The sequence below is a fragment of the Rissa tridactyla genome, chromosome 1, assembly GCF_028500815.1.
Source record: "Rissa tridactyla isolate bRisTri1 chromosome 1, bRisTri1.patW.cur.20221130, whole genome shotgun sequence".
NCBI lineage: Eukaryota > Metazoa > Chordata > Aves > Charadriiformes > Laridae > Rissa > Rissa tridactyla.
The window spans coordinates 168895021-168922051 of record NC_071466.1 but is presented as its reverse complement, the minus strand read 5'-3'; the positions used below and the strand labels follow the sequence as shown (position 1 = coordinate 168922051).

General features: G+C 48.2%; 1 protein-coding gene across 1 annotated transcript in view; it reads right to left on the bottom strand.

The window, feature by feature from the left end:
- Positions 1–27031, bottom strand: part of NTN4 (netrin 4) — a 52629-nt gene that overhangs the window by 19025 nt on the left and 6573 nt on the right. The window contains exons 3-4 of the mRNA XM_054184926.1: positions 10610–10897; positions 159–285 (exon numbers count right to left, since the gene is read on the bottom strand). Of these exons, the coding sequence (XP_054040901.1) occupies positions 159–285; positions 10610–10897 (415 nt within the window). The remainder of the gene's footprint in view (positions 1–158; positions 286–10609; positions 10898–27031) is intronic.

Here is a 27031-nt window from a genome sequence, read left to right as displayed (position 1 = left end):
GTGGTGTTGGCTCCCCACTCGCTGAGCTGCTTCGCAAGCACCTGCCCACCACCCCACTATCTGCTGTCTCTTGGAAACACAGAAGAAAGGCACACAAGGAAGGAAGCATTTTGCTCCCATAGAGGCTCTGCAGATACTGTTCTTGGCTGGCTACTTACACTGACACTCTTTGGGGGCTCCGGTTTTGCCGTCGGCAGCCTGCCAAGGCTGGTCGTTGTAGAGCGGGGCGCAGTGCTGGCAGTGGGACCCTGCTGTGTTGTGCTTGCACATGCATTTCCCATGGACCTAGTAGGGGAAAGAGAGCAAGGATGACCCACAGCAAAGCCCAAAGAGTCTCTGGGGCACGAGTAATGCCTGTGTACAGGAGATACCACGCAAGCTAGATGCTATTTGACAGACGCTATTAGCAATCTGATCTAGTAAAGATGTCCCTGCTTACTGCAGGGGGGTTGGACTAGACATTTAAAGGTCCCTTCCAACCCAACACATTCTATGATTCTATTATCTGGAAAGAGGGCTAGCATGATGTGTCTCTAATTCAGTCAAAGGCAAATATTCTGCAGTTAACTTTCAATTAGATTAGTATTTGTGGATCTGCATGTCATGGTATTGTATAATCGCAGCTTTTTTTATTTTTTGCGATGTAAAAGAACGTTTAGCAGAGAGTTTCCAGCTGCAGCATGAATTTCCAGGAGAGATTAAAAGAAGCCAAGATCCAAAGCATCCTTGGGAAATCCTGCAAAACCTTTCTCTTTTTCACCCTCCCAAACATCAACACACCTTTGCACACCTGCAGGAATAGCACACACAACCTCAGCACCCAGCTCCATGTGCCCAGACATCCCCAACATTAATAGGTATGAGAAAAAAAGAAATTCAGCCCCCTGAACCATAGATATCTACTTATCCTAGGCAGTGTTTTTGCCCCACAAAGGAAGGGATAGCACAAAGACCATGAGTGACTATACTCGGATATCTTCATGACAGATAGGTAATTTAACAGCTAGACAGTGTAGTGCAAGGGGGTAATTAGGGATGAAAAGCCAGCGTAGCACATTCGATGCCAGCTGCCCTGTCAGCTGCTGGCATTACTCACGCTGTTGGCAAATGCAAAGAAAACAGGATGTAGCCAGAGGGCAAGAGCAGCCCGGCAGCCCCCAGATGCAATGAAATCAAGCTCCACAGCAGTGTGGCCCTGCTGGCAAGGCTGAAGGCCCTGCCTTTTTCCATGGAGGGTGGTGGGCAGCTACCTACCATAGCTATTTTGGTGGCTGCCTGTGCTTGCAGCTTTACTTTAAAAGTTTTGCTTTTAAATACAGTTTTACTAAGAGCATTTTAGCTGCAAGTGTCTCCAGACATCTGTTGCATGGCCAGGGTAAAGGCACGACCGGTGTCCTATGTTTCACAGAATCACAGAATGGTTTGGGTTGGAAGGGACCTTAAAGATCATCTAGTTCCAACCCTCCTGCCCTGGGCAGGGACACCTCCCACCAGACCAGGTTGCTCAAAGCCCCATCCAGCCTGGCTTTGAAATCTTGTTTGATGAAACACAAGCTGAGCGGTGCCTCACCACCCTGGTGCTCCTTCCTCCACCACTCTCAGGGAAAGTGATAGAGAAAGGAAGGCAATAAACCAAGTGTGGTTCACTTCTCCTGCTGCTCGGTAGAAGCCGGAGACCTCAGCCTGACCTGCCAGTGTGGCCCCACGCTCATGCCACAGGTTGGCCATAAAACCAGCGGAGCTGGGGAGCTGCACGAGCTCCAGCTGCTTTCGCCATCGGGAGCCGGGCAGCTGGTGATCCAGCCCGGAGCTCGGGTGTGGCTTCAGCTGCTACTGGAAAATGCTGACTTCCACTCTGTGTAAGTTGTGGTTTTACAAGTGTGCAGTTCCTAACTGTATGACTTGCTGCCGAGACCTACCACAAAAAAGGTTCCTACGAAAAGCCTGACCAGTAAACAAAAGAGAAGAGGACCTTGAGCACGTTGTAAACAGCTCCCGCTTGTTCCGTAGGTGCACCACCCCCACGCCGCCACTCCTGACTAATGATGACTTTCTGATTTTTCTTTTTCACAAATAGATTTTAGCTGCTATTTCACAGGGGTCAGCTGTAATCAGTACAGATAAAACTTCAAAATTTATCTTGAAGGTACTTAAAAGACATTTTAGCAGCAATGCAAACCACAAAATCTTTTGAAAACTTTTCAAGTGATCCTTTCCTGCCTTATTAAAATGTCTGGATCATCAAAGTAGGAATAAAGAAAACAGTACAGCAACTGGACTGGGTAAGCAATGGACAGGTACAGATGGGGTCAGACAGAACATGCAAGCATCTGAGCTAAAGCGCAAATACCAAGATAACATTGCTTTCTGTGCTGTTTTGGCCTCGTCGCATTGAGCAGCTGGTCTCACCACAGATACTAGTTGGTCTGTCTGGCTTATTGTATTGACATATGCTTGAATGTGTGCTAATGTTTGAAAATAATGAGAAGTAAATATAGAAAGGAAACAAAACAAATTTGCAGAGGGAACATTTAGATCTCAATGTATGTCTCATGTTTTCACATTTTCATTTTTGCTACCACCTACAAAGCATTCTTCTTCAAACTCTCAGATGCCTTGCTTTCCTAAATTATCACTCTTTGACGAAGTTTCTCTCTCATATATTTTTTAGGCAAAGTCCACACACAAACCAATGTTACAGAGATACTTTACACATATTTAAAAGCATGAGGGATTTGGGTCTCTTCAATCTGGAAAAAAGACAACTGAGGGGGGACCTTATCAACACTTATAAATACTTAAAGGGTGGGTGTCAGGAGGATGGGGCCAGGCTCTTTTCAGTGGTGCCCAGGGACAGGACAAGAGGTAACAGGCACAAACTTGAACATCAGAAGTTCCATCTAAACAGGAGGAGGAACTTCTTTACTTTGAGGGTAGCAGAGCACTGGGACAGGCTGCCCAGAGAGGTGGTGGAGTCTCCATCCCTGGAGACATTCAAAACCCGCCTGGACGCGTTCCTGTCTAGTCTGCTCTAGGTGACCCTGCTCTGGCAGGGGGGTTGGACTACATGATCTTCAGAGGTCCCTTCCAACCCTATGATTCTATGATTCTATGATCCATCTGCATGGAAACAGAAATTGGTTAAACTTGTATTAGTCACGAGGTCATCTTTTTTCTGCTGGTTTTGATGGAGCCCTAACTCTGATGCTATTTTCGGTAGGGGTTTCTTGCAAGTCCTTTGGCCATTAAGCGGTTAGCACTAAACAGGCTGCAGTAGCCTGAACCACACCTGTGGCCAGAGAAATCCTTCAGCTCTTTCCTCACCAGACTGCCCGAGCTCTTAGGGTAGAGGGACCAACCAGACCTGGGAAGGCAACCTGAGGGAGCCAGAGGGTGCCATGGTCAAAACCAAGTGGTTCTTTGGTGCTTTGGTGATCATAATGCTGAAGTAAGGGAGATGTGGGAGAAGACTTGCAAACAGGCTATGTCTCAGACACGGTGACTCTTGGGATTACTGTGGGGATTCGTGCCTCTGTGCCTGCAGCCTGCAGCTTCACCCCTCAAATTCAACTCTCCCCTTGCCAAAGCTGCACAAAGAATCAGTGGGGACTTAATCAATCAGCCAGCGGCTGCTCAGCATTAATAATATACGACTCTGAAACTCAGCAGCACCTAAGAATCCCTCAAAGGATTAAGCAACCCAAGACACCGGCACAGAGCAGGGCAAAACTCCCCGCCGAGGAGCATTCACGGTCCCAAGGCATAAGAGCCCACACTTTCTGAAAGGCCGAGTACTGTATAATAGAGCATGCCGTGTTGCCAGAATAGGGGGAGATGGGGGAAAATAAAACAGAAGAGGATGGGTATCCCGAGAACCTGATGTGCAACCATTAATTTGGCATGCAGAGCTAATAAGTAAACCCCTGAATAGCTGTGCGCCAACTTCTTAATCTGTATGTGAATGCTAAAGAAAGAGGTTTTATAAACTTAAAAAACTGCTGCAGCAACAGCAGGCTTGTGGGCTCTCACTTGCTGTGGCAAGGAGTGCTGCAAAAGAGCCAAATTTGGAGATGGTGCAAATCAAGCCAGCCAGTGTTTAGAGAGTCCCCAAGGCAGAGCAGGGCATGATGCTCCTGGTATTGATTGCTTGTAAAGGTACCATGCACCTAGGGGAAGGAAATGAATGGTCTAGCTGAAAAGCTTAAAAAATAACAGAATAGCACAATTCTGACTTCTGGGTAATGGCAAGTACCGGACCAGCACAGTGGTCCATGGGTGCAGGCTCCCAGTGGGAGCTGAAAACCTCCTCTCAGGGCCACTGTTCAGCACCCGGCAGGGGCTGTCTCAGCCTGGGTCAGGAGAAACCTCGTGTTCCCGGTCCTTATCGTAAGGGTGCTGCTTTGCCGTCTCCTTTCCTCCAGGGTTTATCACAACCAGATGCTTCGGCATCTTCAACAGATGCTCCCTCCCAAGCCCAGATCCTGCTGTGGGTCCTGCACCCCCTCTGCAGGAGCTGCTCAGCTCGGCGTGGGCTGGGATGGCCATTCAGTGGCCCAGCCTGCCATACGCTCTGCAAACCTGTGTGCCCCTGCTTGCCGTGGGGCAAGTGACTCATAATCTCAGCAGGAATCATGTCCGGGTGAGCACCCATGCGGGCTCAGGATGCGATGGCCTGGCTGGCCCCGCTTCTGCATCAGATGCAGCCGCTCAGGCTCCGGTCTTCGGGAGCAAGCTTTGAAAAAGGCAGCTGGGTTCCCAATTCCCGTGGTGCCGAGCCTGTAAAGGTCACTCATGGTTTTTGTGCTATCCCTGGTTCTTCCTTTGTGGGGCAAAACCTCTGCCTAGGATGAGTAGATATCCAGGGGCGCTACTCAAACAGGCTGGACCTTGAGAAAACTCTGCTTCTGCGAGGTCCCCCTGGGTCCCACGGTGGCCCTGACCCCTCTCAGCCAGGCAGAGCGGGGTGCAGACCTGCTAATGAACAAGCTGAACAGCTAAATGGCCCATCTCTACCAAATGAGGGGAGGGAAACCAGCTCTTTAATAACTTGTTCCTCAGTACAACTGTTTACTTAATACCTTTTTTTCCCTATTGCTTTTTTCCAGAAATGTAATGAAAGTCGGACCTAAGTGCTTCAAAAACCTTGCCTCAGGCTGATGTATTCATTCTCTTTCCGTAGCATTATGATGATTACTCCCCAAAAGAGCTCTGCTTTAAATATCTCTCCATCCTAGTTTTATCCCATTGAAGAAAATCTCTTTTTTCTTCTACATAATTCCAGCATGACAGAAGAGATTTTTATGCATCAGAAACAACAAAAGAAGGCGAATATTATCAAGCTCTTTCTTGCAGCCCAGAGGCAGACAGGTGTATTTTTTTTTTTTAGTTATAAAGAAATACTGTGACAGCTGAAAATAGGAGAAAGAAAGGACAAGAAGGGGTAACAGAAGGAAAACAGAAGCAGCGGCAGGTGAAAAACAGCCAACCGACTGCCTACACCAGGTGAAATTAATGCCTGTAAGAGCTGCAGGAAGGCCAGATGCGAGACTGCGATGCCCTGTAAACTCCCTGTCATGCCCGGGAGCGTCTGGGAGCCGGGGCTGAGAAACCAGCCCAGCAGCTCTCCTGGGACCCAAGGTAGATCAGGGAAATGATGTACCTGGCCATGGAATTTTCTCTGGCATCTCAGCACCTTTCGGAAGGCAGAATGTGACCCCCACACATCAACAAGGGAAAGAGGACATTTTTCCCTCCCTTTTCATTCGCTTCGATTTACATTTAACTGCAAGGCGCACCCACTTGGGTCATTCTGGAGCATCGCTAAGTACACAAACACAATTCCCAGTACGTCTCCCCCCTTTAAGCATTCACACGGCTCTCGACTCATTTAAGCGGCAAAGCCTTCTCATACCATTTTTCATTTTGTCATGGGCCTTTACATCCCAGTTCACTTTCACACTGTTTCCCTTCTTAGCTCGACAGCCCCGTCGCAACGTCAGTCATTAGAGGGCACAATGCAAACAGTGTTACAAAAGTTGACTTCTGTAAGATAAACGAGCGACTGATTTCTCTATACAAAGACAGTTGCTAGGGCATGCTTCCTTCCAGAGCCTTTTGTTGCTGAATTATAACCTTCCAGCGCTTCCTTTCAGATTGCAAATACATGGGTTTTCTTCTTTAGTTGAGGCTTATAAAATACTTTCCTCCCTCTTTATCATGTTCCAAAATGTTGGGCAGTGAGAAAGAAATGCTGCGTTGAGGGAAAAATGCTTTCAGTCACCTGTTATGAATTGGTTTATATGGCAAAAATTCACCCACTATATAGAGTCCAACACAAATGCATACTAAGAGAAAAACAATGTCCCAAAGACCTGACAGTCTAAATAGGCTAAATAGCTGGGAGGGGCGACTGCTTTTAATAGAGTCTCTTTCTTGGAACGGCTAAAATTGTATTTTCTCTTTTTTTTTTTTTTTTTTACTTTCATGGAAAACGGGCGTGATATCAGCCTAAAGGAAAATCACGGCATTCACGTCGACTCTGTAACGATAGCTTTTAAACTGTGTTGCAGTCGAGCCACTGTGCCAATTTTAGAACCGATGTGTACTGGCTGCTGTCAGCATGCAGGGAGGTATTCTTTCCCAAAGCACCAGACAACCAAATTTATGCATGAGAAAATTCTCATATCCTATCTCGTTCTTGTGAAAGAATACAAAGCTTGTTGTCCAGGGTGTGGGGGCTGTCTGGTGGGTTTTTTTTTAATTCCTTGTACAATAGGCTTCTGTCAGTGCTGCTGGAGAAGACCTTCAGCATCTTTTGATGTCAGTAGCATGATAACAATTTATAACAGCCACTGGGTTAGCCATGTGGGAAGGGGGAGGAATATTCACCCTTCACGACTATACAGAAGTGCTTTAGCATGGTAGCTTGGTCTACCCGGGATCCTAGCCATACTGTATCCCCCCACCCCTTCAAAACTACGGAAGGAGCCTAGAGAGATCAGATGGCTCCTGAGGACAAGAGGAAACAGCCTCAAGTTGTGCCAGAGGAGGTTTAGATTGGATATTAGGAAAAATTTCTTCACTGAAAGGGTTATTAAACATTGGAACAGACTGCCCAGGGGAAGTGGTGGTGTCACCGTCCCTGGAGGTATTTAAAAGACGTGTAGATGTGGTGCTGAGGGACGTGGTTTAGTGTGGACTTGGCAGTAAGAGGTTAACGGTTGGACTCGATGACCTTAAAGGTCTTTTCCAACTTGAACAATTCTATGAACTATGATTCTACTCAGATCACGGGCAGATTACAGAGCAGGTCCGATTCTTGACGTAGGCAAGAGTTTTGCAGATGGAGAGTATTGAGGGCACAGGACCAAACCTCTTCTCTTACCAGGTCTCGCCTATCGACTTTTGCTGTTGGGGCTAACGTGAAGCAATTTTTTCTCACAGCAAGTGTTTGGACTTTAGTCCCCCTTTGCTCTGACCTGATTCAGAGGGATCACAAAGTGGGTTATCCCACCCCAGTGAATGGAGATAGAGCTGCTTCTGCTGGGGTGGAAGGAGCCCCTTATTGTCCATAAAGCCACCCTGCTCGCATCTCATTCCCATGCCCCAAGGATGTCCTGGGTCAGTATTATCTCATGGCCAGGCTGGACTTCTAGCCTCCCTTCAGGCACTCCCAGCACACAATGGCCCTGCCGTCAAGAAAAAATGTATCTGATGGTAGGAATCCCCTGGCAGCAAGCCGGGCCAACGTCCCAGGCTGAGTGGAGCGTCCTGCCCCCCTGGGTCAGGCTCCTGCACCAAACCGGCCTGAGCAGCAGCCAGCAGCATCCCTGCATCCCCACGTGGCTCGGTCAGATCCTCTCTGGGTGAGATGGCTGAAATGCTTCTGGTGGCTTTGTGAGATCTGCCCGAGACCTGGCAGCCATGCCCAGTGCTGCCAGGACACCCCGGCTTACTGCCCAGAGCAGCCCAAGAGAAAAACAAATATATCATGCCCAGTTCTTCCACTGGTCAAGTAGGGACTGAAACTAAAGCCTGCAGGTCGGATTTTGCCTGTGGGCTAAGACCAAGCAGGCGGTTAAGAAAACTTGTGTATAACTTTTTCAGAAAAGTTGTTTTTGGTTTTTTTTTTAAAAGGATCTTAAACTTGCTTAAATTTTGATCTTAACTCTCTAACTTAGGGGATATTCTCCAGGAATGCTCTGGTCAAAACAAGCATAAAAAAGAAGTTAGATTTTATAACTATATTGAGAAATGGTAATGTGTTTCTCAGCTTTTGCTGTCTGCGGTTTTACAGTGAAGGTTCTGCCAAAACCCCTTATAGATACCGTTACATAAAGACAAGAAGACTAAAGTTCCCATCTTACACTTGACAGACTGACCACAATTCTTCAGAATTGTCTTTTATGTAACTGACTTTTTCAGGTGAAATATGCAAAAATGCTCCCTCTCTGGAGTCCTACTCTCTTTTCAGAAATTCCCCTGACTTCTCTCAGCTAATCAGCCACACACCCCACAGTCTTTCGTCCCTTTTCTGTTCATTCACACACGTGTTGGAAATAATCCGCTCTTCCCATCTTGAAGCAACACACTGGCAAACCCCAGCCTTGTGCGGTGCCACCACAGTCCCCAAATGGTAGCAGCCTCATGCCAGGCAGGAGCCTGGCACAGACCGGGCTTGGCCCCAGAAGCCCCAGTCCTATGTTGGAAAAAGTGGAATTGGGAGAGGAAACATCTTACCACTCCCTGGCCCGCCCTGCAAACCACAGGGCTACGTCACCCCTACACAGGCACATCCCTTATGGGACACGCGGGATAAGCTGTAAGGCACAGTAAAATGAGTCAGCCTCACTGCAGAAACGTCACCTTTGGGAATCCTGCCACAGAAACATTTCTAACCGGAGTTGAATTTCCAGTCCCCTCGGGGCTGGCGCAGGGGTTTGTTGCTATTTCTTGCTTTGGTTTTCTGTGCGATTCTGGCACTTGATTCCTTCCCACAGCACCGCCTGTTACCTGTGCGCTATGGTTTCCATAGGCTATAGCCGCACCAGAAGCGTTTTTGGCTAAAGGCTGTCACAACTCTCAGCGGTGCTCCGAGGCATGCTCCCGTGCAATTGTATCCCACTGAAATAATGCTGAGCAAACAGCCCCTTTTCAAAGACTTTCGCTCAGGGAACATCTGTGGAAAGCAGAGCGGCGCTACTTGAAACAGCCTTATCAATCATAGCACTGCACGCTTTCAAATTGCCGTATTTTTGAGCTGTTGCAGGACTAGCTCTATTAGAAGGGAAACATGCTGTCTGCTTCATGTCTGAGACCATAATTTAAGTGAAATGAGAGTTCCCCGAAGAGCTGGCCAGACGCCAGACCTCCTTACCTCGAGTAACTGCCTGATGTTTTGGGTTTTTTTTTTTATGATCTTTCCCTTTCTAACATTATTCAGCACAATATGTTTGACTGCCCCGGCTTTCCCTACTGCTCCTCCGTCACCAAAGCCAGTACTTTCAGAGCCAGCCAAGACAGGCAGAGAAAGGACATGATGTGTTGAGGGCAACGAGATCGGGGTGTCCCCGGGCTGGCAGGGTGTGGGCACGCCATGCCGCAGGTGTCCAACACATCAGCTGCTGCTGTGCCCGTCACCTCCCCAACGGGTTAGCAGCTCTCGCTTCTCTGTGATGTGGGAGGACTGGGGTTCAGGTCTTGGTCATTCCCAAGGGATTTGAGCTCAGAGCTCTTGTGATGGGAGTCCCCTCAAAACTGGAGGTTTTAAAACAGGTTTTTATCCGGAGAAAGGTATCACAAAGTGCAATGGAAAGCCTGGGAGTGAGAGGCAAATCCCAGCTCTCCTGCCTTTCAGCTCAGGATACAATTCAGTGTTTGAGGATCCTCCAGAAGCAATGGCAATCACAAGATACCTAGTACATTCGAGGAAGCTCTCCTCCCTCTCTATCATTAAAACTCTATCATCAAAATAGCCTGCATTTATTATCTTTTAGATATTGTGCTATCGAGAGTTAGCATTTGGTGGAAGAAGGGAGTCAGCAATTTTGATTTATTTTAAGAATCCACCTGAAATAAATAAACTTAAATTACTCTGGAGCACCCTTGAAGAATGAGAGTCCCGGTGGATCCTACACTGAGGCACAAGAGAAGTCCAGCACCTCAGCCTCAGACCACCCCCTGTGTAAACACCGCTCTTGCTCACTGTGCTTGGAATTCACAGAATCGTAGGGGCTGGAAGGGACCTTCAGAGATCATCTAGACACTGCCAGAGCAGGGTCACCTAGAGCAGGTTGCACAGGAACGCATTCAGGCGGGTTTTGAATATCTCCAGAGAAGGAGACTCCACCACCTCTCTGGGCAGCCTGTTCCAGTGCTCTGCCAGCCTCAAAGTAAAGAAGTTTTTCCTCATATTGAGACAGAATTTCCTATGTTCTAGCTTGTGCCTGTTGCCCCTTGTTCTGTCACTGGGCACCACTGAGAAGAACCTGAAGGGCATCACATGTCAAATACCATCTACTTGGACGTATACCATACTCTATACTTCTCCCTAACATTTTTAAAACTCTGCTGTCCTGCAGTGCAGACATTGTTGCGTGCGCGCACATACCACGTGGAAAACGCCGGCTGCCTTGACGGGCTTGAATCCGGCGACGGGGACGCAGTGGTCAGCGTGGCCGTTGCAGAAGCAGCTGCCCTTGACGATGAAGTCATAGACAGCGTAGTGCAGGGGCGGCGGGGGCTGCGGGGGCCGGGGGGCCGGGGTGGCCGGGAGGCAGGGGCAGCCCTGCCGCTCCAGCAGCCGCACCCGCAGGTTGGTGATCTTCAGCTGCTCCTGGGCTTCTGCGCTGTAGGGGTCCTCTGCGGCGTAAGGCGGTGACAGGGCTCGGTATATCACCTGGGCAGAGAAACGCAGCAAGGGAAGCAGAAAGGAGGACGTCTTAACTCCATAACTAATCAAGTTAAACGGATATAATTAAAGAAAATACATGAATATATTACACAGATAAGCTGCAGAGGTAGAGTACTCAAAACTAATCATCGTTTCATATCTATCCAACAAAAGGTAGAAATAACAATGCACATAGCCCAGGCAGGCTGTTACTTTTGGTTTAAAGACAGTTTTCATTTTTTTGTGATATAGATGCACACTCAGATTTGCAAAGCTGATTTTCAGAAGGTGCAACTAGAAGAGTTCAGCTACTTCTAGCAATACATTTGGCATGGGAGACACAAGCTATGGAAAGTTGGGGTAGGGGAGCAGGTTTAGGGGGGTGCTATTTTAAAAAATAAATAAGTCTTACTAGACAGTTCATTGATAAACTCTCTACTGAGCCTGTTTCAAAGTAGATGAAGTCACAGACTGCTGACTGCAGCCAGCCCTGTGGTGGGCTGGGGGTTGGGATGGCGGTGGGAACATCCCCTGGGAGCATGCACCAGGCTCTTGGGATGCTCTTCCCCCTCCACAAGCAGTGGGAGCAGCAAATCCACCTCCACCCCCGTGCATGCGAAGTGACCCCCTGTGATCCCCTATGCCCCTTTCCACACGAAGGTTGGACCCTACGGGTATCAAGCGACATTTTGCCATTAACTTAAGGCAGAGGTTGGTGCTGCTGGCACATGGCGTGGCCCAGCACGGGGACCAGCAGTGCTGCAGGTGATGCTCAGGCAGGGCACTCTTCATTAATCTTCCCTCCCTCAGAATGGGTGGGGTTTTTTTAGCAAATAAAGCTCAGTTTTCCAAATATTTGGCTCCTATCAGTCCCAGGCTGCTTCCTAGTGGAAAAGTGATTAGGCATGGCAATTAGCGACAGCAAGCTGATAGTTGAGAAAACCGAGATAAGAAAGAAAGAAAAGTGGGGGGCTTCTGAAGTTTAAACAGATACTTATCAGTCAGTCTTTATTTTAACTTCGGCCTGATTGGGTAGGTAAATATTGGCTCAAGCTGAAAATTGAGAGCACTGGATAAAAATAACCAGTTTTCTTGAAGAGGTTTATTTTAAACTTGGTCTAGCTGCCTAAAGCGTGACACCAGAAACAGCATATAACTACCATTCACATAAAACGACGTATTTACAACACGTGTATCAGTTACTTGTACATTTAATTTACAGTGACACTTTCTAAGCAGTTAAATAGCTCTTCACTGCGAAGCCGCCAAAGGCCCGATGAACTACAATATTTGTAAGCAACATCCAAACAGCCACTCGATGAGTGTTCGAGTGTGTGACGCCGTCTCATGGCTTGATGCACTGCTCCCAGCAGCGGCTTAAAACCTCCTCAAACCACCCTGCTTGCCCTGCCGATAAGCACCCACACCACCTGAAATGCCGGCCAGCCTCCTGCCGAGGTGTGAGGCAGCGAAGGGCGACCATCATTTCTTGCCAGGAGGTGCCCAGCAAAAGGAAGCGTGTGAGCCTGCCGGCAACACTTACGGGGATCACAGCCACCTCTCCCTAAATCCACTCCTCCCAACTGTGGCTGATACACCTTCAGCTGACGAAGGCTTCCCTTTTATATCACCAGGATTCACATATCCTGGAAATAATGACCCCGGTGCTGCCAGCTTGCCTGCCCGTGGGCTTTGCCTGCCAGCCACCGCCTCCACCAGCCCCGCGGCTGCTGGCACCGCTCCTGGCCGTGACCTGGCTTTTCTCCAGGACTGCCAGGATCCAGCCGGAGGGAGCTTTGTCCCGGCCTGGATGGACATTTAGAGCTGGTTTTGGAGCTGAATGGCAGCAGTGTGCTTTTGAGCATCCCGTCAGCCTGCCAAGCACGGTTGCGACCAATGTGCCAGTGACAGCGGGGCTTGGGCCTGCTGGTGCTGGACACAGCGTGCTGGCACGGACATCGTGGCTGCATCTCCATGCTGCCATCCTGCAAACGCTTCCTCCCAAAGGTATTCCAGCGTCTTCTGCCAGAAAGATCTCGATAAGGGAGAAGGTTAACCGGGAGAGGTGGTCAGAGGGCAAGGCTGGTGAGCGCTACACCCCTTGTGCAGAAGTGTTGAGTCTGATGAGGGATATTAGTAAATAGTGACACATTTTAAAAACATTTTTTTCCCTCTCTCTTTCAGGAACATACAGAGTTTTTTCTGCTCTTGTAAAATAAAAATATCAAGCTGATATGAACAGAAACACAGGAGAACCCAACTACCAGGCCCTGCACCCCTCCCCAAGGCTTGTTATTTACCCAAATTTAAATCAATGTCATTCTGATCACATTTACTCGTTAGTGGCTTTGTGAACACAAGATGCTTTCACATATGGAAAGAAAATTCCTTGGGAAACATCCAAACTGAAGACATTGATTTCCTTTTAGTGGAGATGATGGAAAATGCCATGCTGAAATTTTTCAGTAAAAATTAGCAGTTTGGGTTCCTTGCGATTATATAAATTGCATCTCAGAGAATTCTTTGTTCGTCCTGATTTGGATGTGAATGGTGAAGGAAATACATAAACGGGAACAACTTATGCTAGATTTAGCAGCAGACTTTCTTCTCATAATTTTCACTTTTTCTTGTTTATCTATGCCCATTTAATGCGCGTGACTGATGCCTGCAGCTCTAGTAAAGGCAATCACAGCAAGGAAGTCAATAACCCTGAGGCGCCTTCATGCAGAGAGAGTTAAATCTTGCCTGTGTGGAATTCAGGGGGAGTTATACCGCAGATTTCAATGGAGCCAGTATTCCTTCTCAGGCCTTAAAACGTTACAAACATTTCTTTTTATGGCTACTTGAAAAGAGTGATGCTAAACATGAGCCCCATTTGTAATTCCCAGGGCTCTCACCCGCTCCCCCCAGCTGCCCCATATTGCTCCCGTCATGCCCAGCATCCCCAGCCCTGGATCCAGAGCCGCGCTGGACCCTGCAGCAGGGCAACATAACACAGTGAGCCTGGTCTCAGCGCTGCCAACACAGTAAACACCCTCATCCCTCCGTCCCAGACGCTAGTAGTTCTGTTTTAATAAAATACAAGCCAGTCATTATAACATGTGGGACGCCATACAAACAGCAATTCTCTGCTCTGCCCCAGGCCGATTGAGCTGAGCCCCCAGAGGCTGCATAATAAGGTCAAGGACGTGTTTCCCAGCAAGATTTCCCCGTTCAGTTGTTAACCTCGCTGATTTATTCCAGCCCGTCTCAGAAGTCAGCACATCTCTGGGGCCACAACACCCTCGTACAGCTGCTATGGGTCTGCACCCCTGTGCTGCCCAGCACCCCAGCCCCACGTACACACATACGTGGGTGCCAGTTTTCCTGCTTTTACCTCTCCTTGGACTTTTCTGTGCAATTCTCCCACTGACAGGACCATCCCAGGGCTGCAGCATCCTGTCTATGAACAAACCATGGTTCGCACAGCAAACCTGACTGGGTTTTCACGCCTGTGGTTCTGCTGGCACCCCTGGCCACCACAGCCAGAGGCCTCTTCAATGAAAATATTTTTTAGTTTTAATGGTGCAGGGGAAGCATGTAGGCAGGATTTGAGAAGAATGCATTGCTGACATACACGTGCATCTGATGATGGGGTTTTGCAAGCCCATCATCTCCCTGGTGCCACTGGGCAGGACTTCGGTCCCGCTGCCTGGCCGCAGGCAGCCAGCTCCTCTGATCGACGCTGTTGGTCCAGGGCTCCCCAGCTGCTCTGGGATGCTCGTGGTTATGTCCCCAACCCACAGCCATCACTTCCTCTTCCTGACAGCTTCCCAAAGCCCTCTGGGTTTATCCTGCTAAAGCCACATAGAAACCATGTGCGCCAGGCTCAACTAACAGGGAGAGAAACTCTCCCCAGTGACTCTGCCACCGCAGTCGTGGTCTTGGCTGACACGGACACATGTCATGTCAGCTTTTTAGCTGTTGGGGCAGCTCCTCTGCCAGACACTACGGGGGGAGTGCAGTTCCCTCCCACCCCCCCACAGCGAAGTCACTGCCTGCAGAGCCATCAAGTCCATTACTCTTCTTATCCCAAAAGTGCTGGAAGAAACCGTGCCCGAGGGTCCTGCCAAAGAGCAGCGCTGTGATTACACAAGGGAGATAAATAGCTCAATAAGGTACGGGAGAACTTCCTTTTTGATAGATGACACCATTCTTGTTTTCACAGAGTGAGGCATCTGCCAGTAGAAAGCTCCACCCCATTCAGGGGAACACACCCCCTTGGCGGTGGAGCAATGGCAGCAGAATCTGGCCATCTGCATGCAGCAAGCCTCATCAGAAAGCACCCCATGGTGACCAGACCTGCGGCTTTTCTGCTCAAGTCTGTCTCTGTGTATGTATCTTACCAACAACGTGTCAAAACCTATCATTACAACATTAGGTAGACGATGTGACTTCTCCCAGTAGTCAGCAGCACGTATGATAGCAAAGGGTGGGAGACCTGGATCTTTACATCAGTGACTCTTATGTGCATGCACTAATCCAAATTTTCTATTTTGTAGAACAAGTAGGAAGTAATAAATGGAAAATCCACAGGACTTCTATGCTAGACATGCCATAATATATCCTATCAGAAAGACATTTTCATTCCCAGTGTTGCTAGCTCACTGTAAATCTTATGATATTTGGGATTCTTCTTTAACGCAGTCCCAGGAACCGAATCTTTATCTCAGCTTCCATTTAAAACTAAGTATCGAGCAATATCTCATATCTGAACAGCACATGTAACAAACCAGGAGGCAAATAAAAAGAACTTCTGCCTTTAAAACAAAATATCTAGTATTTGGGGTAACGTTACTTCCATGTCACATGGAATTAATGCTGTTGGATTCCATGTCCTATAAATGCAACCTTTGCATGAAGCACCATCAATGGAGGAGGGATTTAAAAGCTGCATGGGGATTTTTTTGGTGGGGGAGAAGTGTTTCTACACAGCCAAATAGGAACCATGGGCTGCAATCCCTGAGTGAGGAATGCCACTGCTATCCCTCAAGAAGGTCGGGTTCACCTCCCATGTGGGATGTCCGGCAGGTGGGTGGCAGGAGGGAGCCCTCTCCCCTCCCAGGAAAGTGGGAGCAGAGAAACTGCCCCGCGGTGCCTTGCTTATGCCACGGAGTAAAAATATTCTGCTCTTCAGCCAGACCGCTCCCAGCTGTCTGCAGTTCGGGCACATCATTACATAGATGCCCTCTTATAAATTTTCACAGCGTTTCAATTTCCTTATGGGCTGTCATGAGCAGCTCTTGCTCTGTTGATCACTTTATTTTGTCTTAGTGGCACAAGAAGCCTTAGCTACTTGCCATTCCGCAGATGCAATAATGTAGCCCTGTATATAAATAAAACGGCAGCCATGTGCATGGTGCACTCAAGTAACCGCTTGCACCACAATGACCTCGATTTATAAATACATAAAAGTCCCTTTGCAAGAAGTACCCTAGTATGTTTACACTCGAGAGGCAATGAAAGGACATCTTTATATATATCCACAGTGGGAAGGAAAATGGTAATGAACGATGCTGAGAGCAACAAAATAGGCTCTGAAGTCAAAGTTGCCTGAGGAAGTCAACAAATCCAATGAAAGATTTGCTGTCAGCAAAGCCTTCTCGATGAGTCACGGGTGCGTCTCAGACCACTGGAGCCTCCACCCACCGCAGCTACGGGGGCCCAGACTTTTGTCAAGATACCAGTGGCCACACTGATGAAGTGGGGCCCTTTGGGTCACACATGGCCACGACACTGAAGAGACACACTTGATCCACAAGAAGCTTCTTCCTCACAGACCTTCAAAAATAGGCACAGCCACAGAGGCTGTGGACAGGGACCTGCAGCCCCACAACATGTGCCTCTTCCACGGATCCCAGTGCCTGGCTAGAGGTGCCACGCTCCAAACTCCAAGTGGGAGCCCGGCCTCGGCCAGAGTTTCTCCCCTCCAAGCCTGGAAGGCATCAGGGGGTGGTTCACAAAATGACAACACTAGCAAATTACAGAGAGAAAAAACGGATGGGAGGCTCAACAAGCATACACGCATGGGAACAAGCCAACAAACAGGAATACAGCAGAAATAAAAGCAATAAACAAATATTAAAAACATAACCACATTTTTATTTGGTTGTAAATGAAAACCAAGGTGGTAGCACTGCATGAAGTGTCTGTGTTTTCTTGCCAAAAGAGACTGATGGACTCTACCCTGTATTGTCTGATGAAAATGCCCCTGTGAGCACTCTATAATAATGACCTACCCATATTTTTGATTCATCTATTTGGCTCATGGGCATTTGATAAATTCATTACTGGTTTATTTGATTTTTGCTGGTGGTTTTATTCCTTTCAATGTATTTTACAGGAACACAGGAAAAAAAAATAATAAGAAGAATAAAAAGAATGTAAGGTTTGCTATCTTCTCCAAGTAGAGAGAGAGCAAAAGCAAGGAGGGACATGCACCACATTACAAAAGGGCATGTGATATCTGGGTAAGTGTTTAACAGAAAAGGTTTGCATTAGGAGTCTGCAGTGCCTCTTGGTACGCAGGCACTAAATAAATGTGGCTAATTGGCCTGTATTATGGGGCCCTGTTGAATCTCCATGTCACTCGACGCTATCTGGTTTATTTAGTGCCTGGACAACGCTCTGAAAGTGTAGGCAGTAAAGGCAGTGGTAGACCTCTGCCAGCGCGTCCAGGACCTCATCCTTTTGCCTCCAGAAGAATTTCCCTGGAGCCCGGCACATGGCTGAGGTTAGGCACCGCCTGCCAGGCGCTTGGGGCTAAGGCGAAGGGGAGCCCTCGTCCCCCACCTCCCAACCCCGGCATTTCCAGCTGTGTGCCCAGCATCGCTTCACATCTGCTGGTGCCCACAGGCCCCGGCTGTTGCTCGCAGCCGCACGCAACCATGGCTCAAGCTGAGATGCTCCGAGCTATACCCGCTGCCCAGGACACCTCTGCCACCCCCAGCTCCTGTGTCCCTGCACCCGTGCCCCGTCCCCCTGTGCCTCTCTCCACAGCCAGCCCAGACCATCTAACAGCCCAGGCCCCCTCCCACAGGGACTACCCAGAAGTGGCAACCGCTTTCAGCCTTGGCTAGTCTTGTTCAGGAGAAACTTAGCTGGGAAATTTTATTGGGCCAATTAAGGTTTTCCTTCTCAACAGATGTAAAAGTTAAAAGTCGTCATCATTTCTCCCGGTAAGTGTTACAGAAAGCTCACAGGGGGCAATAAGGCTGAGTTGTAGAAATGGGTAATGGAAAGAATAGTAACAATGATATGACATGTGTGTGCCCCCTGGGGCTTTCTACAACACGAACCTGCCACGGCATCTGATTTCACCTTCCACCCAAGAAACTGCATCATCACCACAAAAGCCTGATAAGCCTTTTCTTTTTTTCACTTGCAGAGGGAATTGGATATAAATTTAGCTGCAAAAATCCAGCACCAGCCAGCTGCTCCTGCTTCAGAGAGAGTGTCATCACACCTCCTTCGCTCACCCCTGCTCGGTCACCTCCTGGTGGTACAGAGGAGCCTTGGGGCTGGGACTGCTCCCTGCTCATCCCCCTGCACCTTCCCAGGAAAGAGTAATTAAGTCTAATTAAGCCTAACACCCAACAACACATGCAAGACTGAGGTGAGACTGTCTTACTGTACACGTGAGGATGGCTTGACTTGCAAGGTTTGCTGCGCCAAGCAGTGAGACCCACTCCACAGCGATAAATCCTATTTGGTACCTACGGGGAGCAGCAACATTCCTACCTGACACCTTTGGGGACCCCTTTTTACATCAGGAAGCCTCAGGCACAGAAGCCACCCTGTCTAACAGGGCTCCCTCAGCCCTCCCAGAGCAGGAGCAGCTCAGGCGTCTCATCTGTCAGATGCATGGTCTAACCACCAGACCTAGTGCCAACAACAACCACCATATTCCCTGCCCACATACATCCTCTGAGAGAGACAGATATCCTGCAGATGGGTTTTTCTTGTCTCCCAGTTTCAGTATTGAGGGCTCAACCCCATGCCAGCATTTTCTGCGTCAGTGTGGTCACCTTCTGCCAGGCTGTCTCCTTGGCTCTTCCTGGAGGGGAGAGCTGTGCCTGCAGAGGAGTGTTTCGCTTGCAAAGCCTTTACAGCCATATCTTTCAGGTTAGTTCCCTACTGAAATAGGCCTTGTGCCATTGCACTGCATGTGTATCTATGTGCCTGTCCATCAGTCCACCCTAAAAACTTTTGAAACTGCTGGCTAACTTCAACATTTGCAAAATATATCTTAAAGATGTTAAGCTCCTAAAAGTTTTATGAAAACAATCTTGTTCCTTCACAAAATCAAGCCTCATGGACTCCTTGCCCTGTGAAGAAGACTGCTAGAGCCACAATGCTGGTAACGCTCTATTGACAAAACGGACTTATTTGATGTATTACCACACCAAGTAAAAGAGCTTTTAAGAGAGAAACCCATGTGCCTCTCTGTGCTATGTTCATTGCAATGACCCTAGGCTAAAAAAAGATTTTTTTGGCAGATGCTGTAAATAATTCACATGGTGTGGGAAGTTCATCAGCCTAAACTGGGCAGATAATCACCCACCAGCTCCTCTAATATGGTTTTCTGCCTGTCACACCAAGTGGATCGCAGGAAAGAAGAGATTCTCTTTTTCTCCTGGAGACCTCTGACCATCCCCTGCATGTTCACATTCACGGTGCACACTTCAGCACCACTCGGGTGAGATGAAACAGCAAGAGAAGTTGGTAAACCTGCCTGGCCACTGCAGAGAGGTGACCATCAGAGACACTAAGAACAAAGTGAGCAGTGGAGCCTGTCCTTCAAGCAATGGCCTAAAGCACACTGTCCACATCCCCGAGCAACGGTGACAGAAACCCACCGCGAACCACTAGCAGCAGCCCCTGAGCTTCTCAAGATGCTGGAGAAATGGCACTCCTGCAGCTGTTATGGCTGCTTCATATATTTTAACAAAGGACAGCATTTGGCCCATGCCTACAGACCTTCTACAATCTTTTACAGTGCATAAAACAAGGCAAATAATCCTTTGTCTCGCCATCCAAAAGTTAGGCAGTCTTACGAAGACTTCAGGAGGAAAATACAACTATTTCAAATAACCAGCCCTTGCGGGGACCTTGGCAAGTTAATTTATACCAAGGCAACGTTTATCTTTTGGGAAACTCAAGGCATTCTTATGCCATTCTCAAAGGCAAGAAGCTGTATGGGACGAGCTCCTACTCATGCGCAGCAGCCGGCTGGTTGGGGGGCTGGAAAAAGCACGAGGAGAGATAGGCAAGAGCCTTGGGATTTCTCCAGGATCCATGACATCTCTGGCAATAATCAGTCAGACAAGAGTCATCTTCTCAGCTTCCCTTCAGCACAATTCCGTTAGATGAAAATGAAACACTGCTAGGTCATGCCTGTCTTCATGCAGACGATGATCACAGAGGCAATATTCTTACCAGAAAAATCTCTCTCCAGCTCAAACAGCTCAAAACACTTGGATTTCTTCACCTCCAGTTAACAGTGCTGCTCCAAGAATTGACAGTTTATTCCACAATGGTTTTATTTTGCCTAATCGCTACCTTCACTCATCAAACAGAAAACACTCAGTTTCTTGGCTCACAAAACCCTCCAGATGCATGATATCATTGACTGTGCAGTATCAAGGAAAATAATTATTGCTTTTTTCTCATCTTCAGAATCACCGTTTCCAAGGCTCCACTGTCCCGCATAGGAAAATGAACCAGCACATTTCAGCTGATGATATGAAGAAGTCCTTTGACTGCTTGGCAAGAAAGATGGTATTTAAATACTCTTCCCTCCAGCAATTCCCCTCCTTTCCCTATCCCCACAAAGATTTATGTTCTCAGCCTTGGCCTGCCAGCAGTACCTGTTGTGCATATGGAAGACCAAGAAAACCTGGAGCTGCCTCCAAAGAGCCCAACAGTGAACTGGACTTGCTTGTTTGTAGGCAGGGCTGTAAGAAAAGCTGGCTCACTCCCCAGAGCTGCAGAATAACTCCTTTAACAGCTTCTGAGCACGATGCAGCACTGCAAAAGCCCGCAAGGCAGCAGGTTAGCGTTTCAGCAAGAATGCCTGCAACAGTACTAGGGATCAAGGGGATTTCTTTCAACCTAAGAGTAACCCGATTTCATGAATATTTTTCAATTGCTCTTGCCTATAATGAAAAGGCTTTCTGTCTATAGAGCTGGCTGCTTAAACCATCCAGTTACCATGAGCTACACTTAATTTTGGGAAAGAGAACACCTGTCTGAATTATATGTAAATACGCCTAGTCAAAAAGGCCATGAGAAACAGCACTGCCGTTTCAACTCACGGCTACACAGCAATGAGTGACGCTGCGCAGACACCGGTGAGGGAGCCATGGCATATGCGTCTAGTGAGTTTGTTTTTGGACATTAACTTCTTTTCTTCCTGGAAATGTTGCCCAGGGAGAATTTCAGGACTTCACCATTTGTGTAGGATTTTGAATGTTGGTAGACAGGATATCTCACGCCGACACCCATTGTGCACGGCGATTAATCTCAGATTAAGTCCCCATGAGCTTTTGATCCAAAACTTCTGAGATGTGTCGATTCACTGCTTTAGGTTACACACTTCCCGTGTAACCGGTTGTATCCAGGAATCCCAAAGAGAAACATGGCAGCCCTACTTTCCAGCCAGCGAACTGGGAGACAAATAAGTGGGCCAGTCCGCCCTTCACGCCAAAAATGAACTGTGAAAATGAAGCCGTGGGGTGCAGTGCCTGAAGAGCGGCCCTGGCTGCGCTGCTAAAACCCCTCAGCACTTTTCTCAAGGGAAGCAATAGTCCCCGCTAACAAGGCCAGATGCCAATTTAGAGAATTAAATTCTGCCTACCCAAATTCCTCTTGTTTCGTGTGGGTACAGTGCTCTTCACTTCCTACATAAGAAGTTTGGAAAGGGTCTCCTGGAGCCCTGGGACTCATTCCCTCCTGCTGTTGGCAGCCTACAATATGTCCCCTTTCACAGACCAGTCAAGCTCACTCTGAGGAATAATTTGTTTTAGCCATAATTGGAGGCCGATCCAGAAGCTCTGATCCACACGTTGTTAGAAACTTGCTGTTCTCAACAGAGGACCGCCGATATGCACTGTTAAACACTGGCTATGCTCCATCTCAGGGACGGCTGCGTTTCAAGAGCTGGCCAAGCGGAGGGCCAACCTCCAAGTGTCAAAAGCACTGGGAAAGCCAGGGAGAAAAGGAGATGATGAGACCTTCCCATGGGCTAGCTGCAATGGGGAGAATCATGCGGAGGATCACCAGGCAGGCTGAAGAAGCGTCTTGCCCCTTGCGTGTCCTGGTCCTCCAGAGATGCTGAGCACCTGGGAGGCCCAGCAAAGGGACATGTCACTGCTCTGGGACTGCCTGCAGCAGAGAGGGAGTGTTTTGACACAACCTGGCCCAGAGACCTGACAGTATCATCCCTGGTACTCCACGTACGGAAAGCTTAAAAAGCAGGTGCCAGTGCCCGGAAAACAGCAGTTGTGTCACTCGGCCCTGATGGCACCCAATCTCTAGAGGGAAAGTACCTTTCATGGTAAAATTCCCTGGAGACTGAAGGTTTGTCTCCACATGTGCCCAGAACTGCCCTCATCTCCTGTCCTCTCAGGCACAGATTAAAAACTAAGCTCAGGTTTCCCCTTTTTCCCTGAATCCCCTTTTTGCTGCCCCATTATTTAAAGGGGGAAGCTCCCCTCCACCTCACTGTGCTAAAGCCAGTGGAAACCCCGCACAGGGCTTGGGAAGACGGGCTTCCCTGCCAGGAGGGAAAGCTTGGTGGCCAAGCCAAGAGATGCATCCCACCACAGCCATCAGCAAGGTGGCTGGTGGAGGGACAGCATCCTGCTGGTGTGCCGCAGCTGCCAGCACTGCTGCAAGCAGCGAGCCCTGTGCCGTGCAGGCCGGCAAGGAGGCATCCTGCTCGGCTCTCAGGAACCCTCCCCAGCCACCCCATGATGAATGGCCAGCTGCTGCAGCCTGGGATTTCCAGGTTCCTACACCATTTCATTGACTCCGGCCTGACTTTGTTTACTTCGTCTCATTAAATTTTCCCCTAGAAATCGTTATTCTTGTGCTTATGAAATAATGTCCCCCGTGCTTTGCTAAATTCATGGATATAATGCAAGGAGTTGGGCTTGGTCTGGCCATCAGACCCATCACCCCTGGCCCCTAGCTGAACAAACTCTCTTTCGCATGTGGCATTTTTGTACAGAGACTGACAATTTGTGTTTTTCCAAAGACCGAATGAACAGGAAGATGCTGTTAAAGAGGATTTTTTTGTGGTTGTTCCCCCCCCCGCAAAATGCACTTCTACAAAGTGTAGAGATGGGACTGGAAAACACAGTTCCCTAGCTGCGTCCTCATGTGTCCTGAGCACAACTGAACACCAGCCAGTTTCCCTCTTTTCTTCGTGTCAGTTTGGGCCTTTGTTTTCTCTCTGTGCAGACACCAGTGGCACAGAACAATTAAAAAAGCCATTTGCAGCCTTCTAATGGGCTGACATCCCAGGCTGTTTTGAAGTTATTCTTGCATATTTGCCCAGGTTCTTTGTAGAGTCCCAAGTCCTGCGAGTGACTGAACTCAAACCTCCCGTGACCCACAAGATCCTTGGAGGATGTCAGAGCAATGGAGATGTAGCTTCAGTTAAGGACAGCAGTGATAACCTTACTCAGGCCTAAAAGACAGGCAAAAAAAATGGGCAAAGGCTTCTAGGTTGCAACATAGTATTTCTACAACCCAAAATTAGGGCTCCAAAATAAAAATCACTGAGCATCTTTAACTCCTGTTTGCGTCGGCAAGTGTTACAGTTCCTCACTGTCTATCAGGGCCAAACTTGTGAGTAGCAGGACACAATTTAATTGTCCTCTATGCAGCTAATTTCAGGTAGAACCAGTAGGACTGGTGCCCAAATCCTTAAGGAACAAGAGGCAGGCTGCATGCAGTAACAGTGCGAGGCAAAACATTTGAAGGTTTTTCTGCTACAGAGGCACATGAGATCAATAAAATGTTCAGCAAGACACACACCCCGCAGTAAAACAGCAGCATGTGATGTTTCAAAAGTTAAAAGCACATTAGAATTTGTTGCTGGAATATAGTCAAGCTGCAAATACGCCTCTCCTATTAATAGCAAACAGCAACAATAGCTGAGGTCTCAAAGTGATTTATTAGCAGTATTCTGAATAGATGAACACTCAAATAAGTTACTAATTTACTAAAATCTTGTCAAGGAGACTCTGCTTCACTAAGTCCTTTTATCCTGGAGCTTGTCTAAATGGGGACACTCAGGCGAGCTAATCTGAATTGACCACAGATGGGAATGTAAAGTGAATGAGATAATTGCATTGCAGAGTGGACAGTCACTCTCGCTCACGGTTAAAGAATTAACATCTGCTAAGGGCCCCTTGTCAATGAGCCCTTAACAGCGATCAGATTAGGCTGTAAAGGAAGAAATATTAATACGATCTGAACTATGGGAGGGAAGACAGCCTTTTACGCCTACTAATAAAAATTGGCATTCCTATTTGAGCATGAGAGAGTTTATTTCTGCATCTTGTTTACTTAGATCAGATTATGTTTGGCTGCTGAATCCCGTTCTGATTTCCCTTGCAATAATGTGGCTGAAGGGTTACACCCTGGAAAACAGTGGAAACACTCTGGGTTTGTAGCACATTTGGATGATCCAGGCTAAAACTTAGCCTTTCTTTTAAAACACTGATCATATAAGGCCAGCATATAGAGGTTTCTGCCTATGCTAAACCAACTGCTGCTGTGAGACAATTAATTCACTAAATTAAGCATGGAGAAAGACTTTAGTGGCCCCTCTGTGTGCAGCTGATCAGTGTTGCAAATCCAACCCCTCAAACTGGCAGATGCTTGAAGCTTGCTGGAAACCCGACTTGGTTGTACTGAGGTTTCCACCTCCTTCTTGCTTCTCCTTCACCCATACTGGATGGGCGCCAGGACAGGGGACAGCCTGGCCCTAGATGTTGAGTGGTGAGAGGTCCCAAAAGCAGTGCCAGCCTGCAGGCGATTTTATGAACATGGACTGAGTCCCTGGGGATGATGGGGCAGGAGGTGGGCGCCCACCATCTGCCTCGTTTCCTCTGTTCCCTACTGAGGAAGGGCTCAGATGTTTTGTTTGGCTCCTGGATCCTTGCAGAGAAGCTTTCCTGGCTGCTGAAAGGGTGGTTCTTCTTCGCATAAGGCCAGACTATGGCCAGGTTGCTCCAGCATGTGCATCGGCAAAGTCTCTGAGCATGTGCTGACCTGTGAACTCATGCTTACTTCCACTGAGAAAGCCTCTAAGACCAAACCCAGGGCATCGGTTCAGTGTTCCTGACATCACCACTGTGCCATGCAGCCTTCAACTTCTTTCCTCTCTGGTTCTGTCCGGATGTGCCCTTTCCTTCCTAATCCCACCATTGGGCTGTTGATCCTCCAGCTCATGCCTGCTTCAGGGTAGAGGACTCAGGTGCACACTAAGCAGAGCACAACCATGCCTGGTAGTTTTGCAGCATCAGCAACAGGTAACAAAGAAGAGCAGAGACCTGCCAAGTCCCTGTTGAGGTGACTCTACCCATCAGTAGACTTGCCAAGTGCCACACATGGCATGTGACATTACCTCCCCCACCTCTGTGGTGGCACCCAGCTTGGGTGACCGCAGCATGGTGCCAACCTCCGAGCACAGACCGCTCTCCCAGCACCCTTCACCACCCCAGTCCCACCACCGCAAGGGGAAGCCCAGAGCCACTCTACTACAGAAGAAAGATGAAAGGCATCTCCCAGAGCCAATTCAGCATCTCTCATTTCTCCACAAGCTTGGAGCTCTGGGTCTTTGCAATGAACCCAGAGACCTGGCAGCTTGCTTTCTGCGGTAACATAAATCTCCTCAAAATCAACATCATGGCAAATTTGTGATGAGGGAGGATATTTGTCATAAGACTTGAACTAGGCATCTGAGGAATGACTCATGATGACGAGGGCAGAAGAAATGCAAAAAGCCTCACTTTTCAATAAAAACTGAAGCAGATACATGCTTGTTCCAAATTAGCACGTGATTTATTAAAAAAGAGGCCGTGAGCCCCCGAGTACTATGAGATTCTGCATGCTGCTGCCTTGAAACGGGGCTCACAGGCAGCGTGATGCTCGGCAGAAACGCAGGCGGATCAGCTCCGGCGCCGTTTGGGGTGAGACGCCGTCTCCTGAGCCTTCCCCTGAGCTTTGCAAATTGCTCATCCAGGGGGACAAGGCGGAGGCGACCGAGCTGTGGGCAGCGTGCAGAGACCCCACCGTCCCGCACAACCCTGCGAGCCCCGACTCTGCGCCTGGCAACGCACGTGTGGGGTTGAAACGTTTGAAGTGGGAGAAAGTGCTATACAGATGGTGGGATGCGCAGTTTGGATGACGGGTTACAGTTGTTGCATCGCAATTCCAAAGAACTTTAAAAAGTTAACAAAGAAATCCGGTAGCACTCGCAGAACTTATGCTTGCGCTTTAAGGAAAACGGCGGCAACTGAGCTGCAATTAAATAATACCCTTCAGACCTGGACATTTCAGATGACTGCATATTTGAAACCACTGTTTCAAGTGCAATTACTGTTTCCATATGTCTGAAATTAGGTGCTACCAGAAGTGGGAGTACGGCACAACATAACTCCAAACAGAACACAAAACTCTGATGTTTCTTTAGGTGAGATACATGTTGCCATTGGCAGTTACAAGTAATTGCTGGAATGTAGCGCACTGTAATAAATTAAATGTGATATTTGCTAAGCATGCAGGCTTGCCATCTGGTCACCAGAAAGCTGCTGTTATTACTTTGCAGGTAAAAAGTGGTGTTTAAGTGCAGGGAACTGAAGTGTGCCATATAAATAAAACCTTATAAGCTCCAGCCCCTTGGACTCAACTTTTGTTTAAAACCTGGAATAATGAAATGATCTTGACTTTTATAGCTTCTTTGCAATAACACAAGCTAAAGCGATGCCAAAAGAACAGATCCCACAGGAGCAAGCTCGGTAAATAGTCTGGTTTTGCAGCATGCTACTGCAGATGCATCAAACACAACAAATTCCTTTCCTTCCT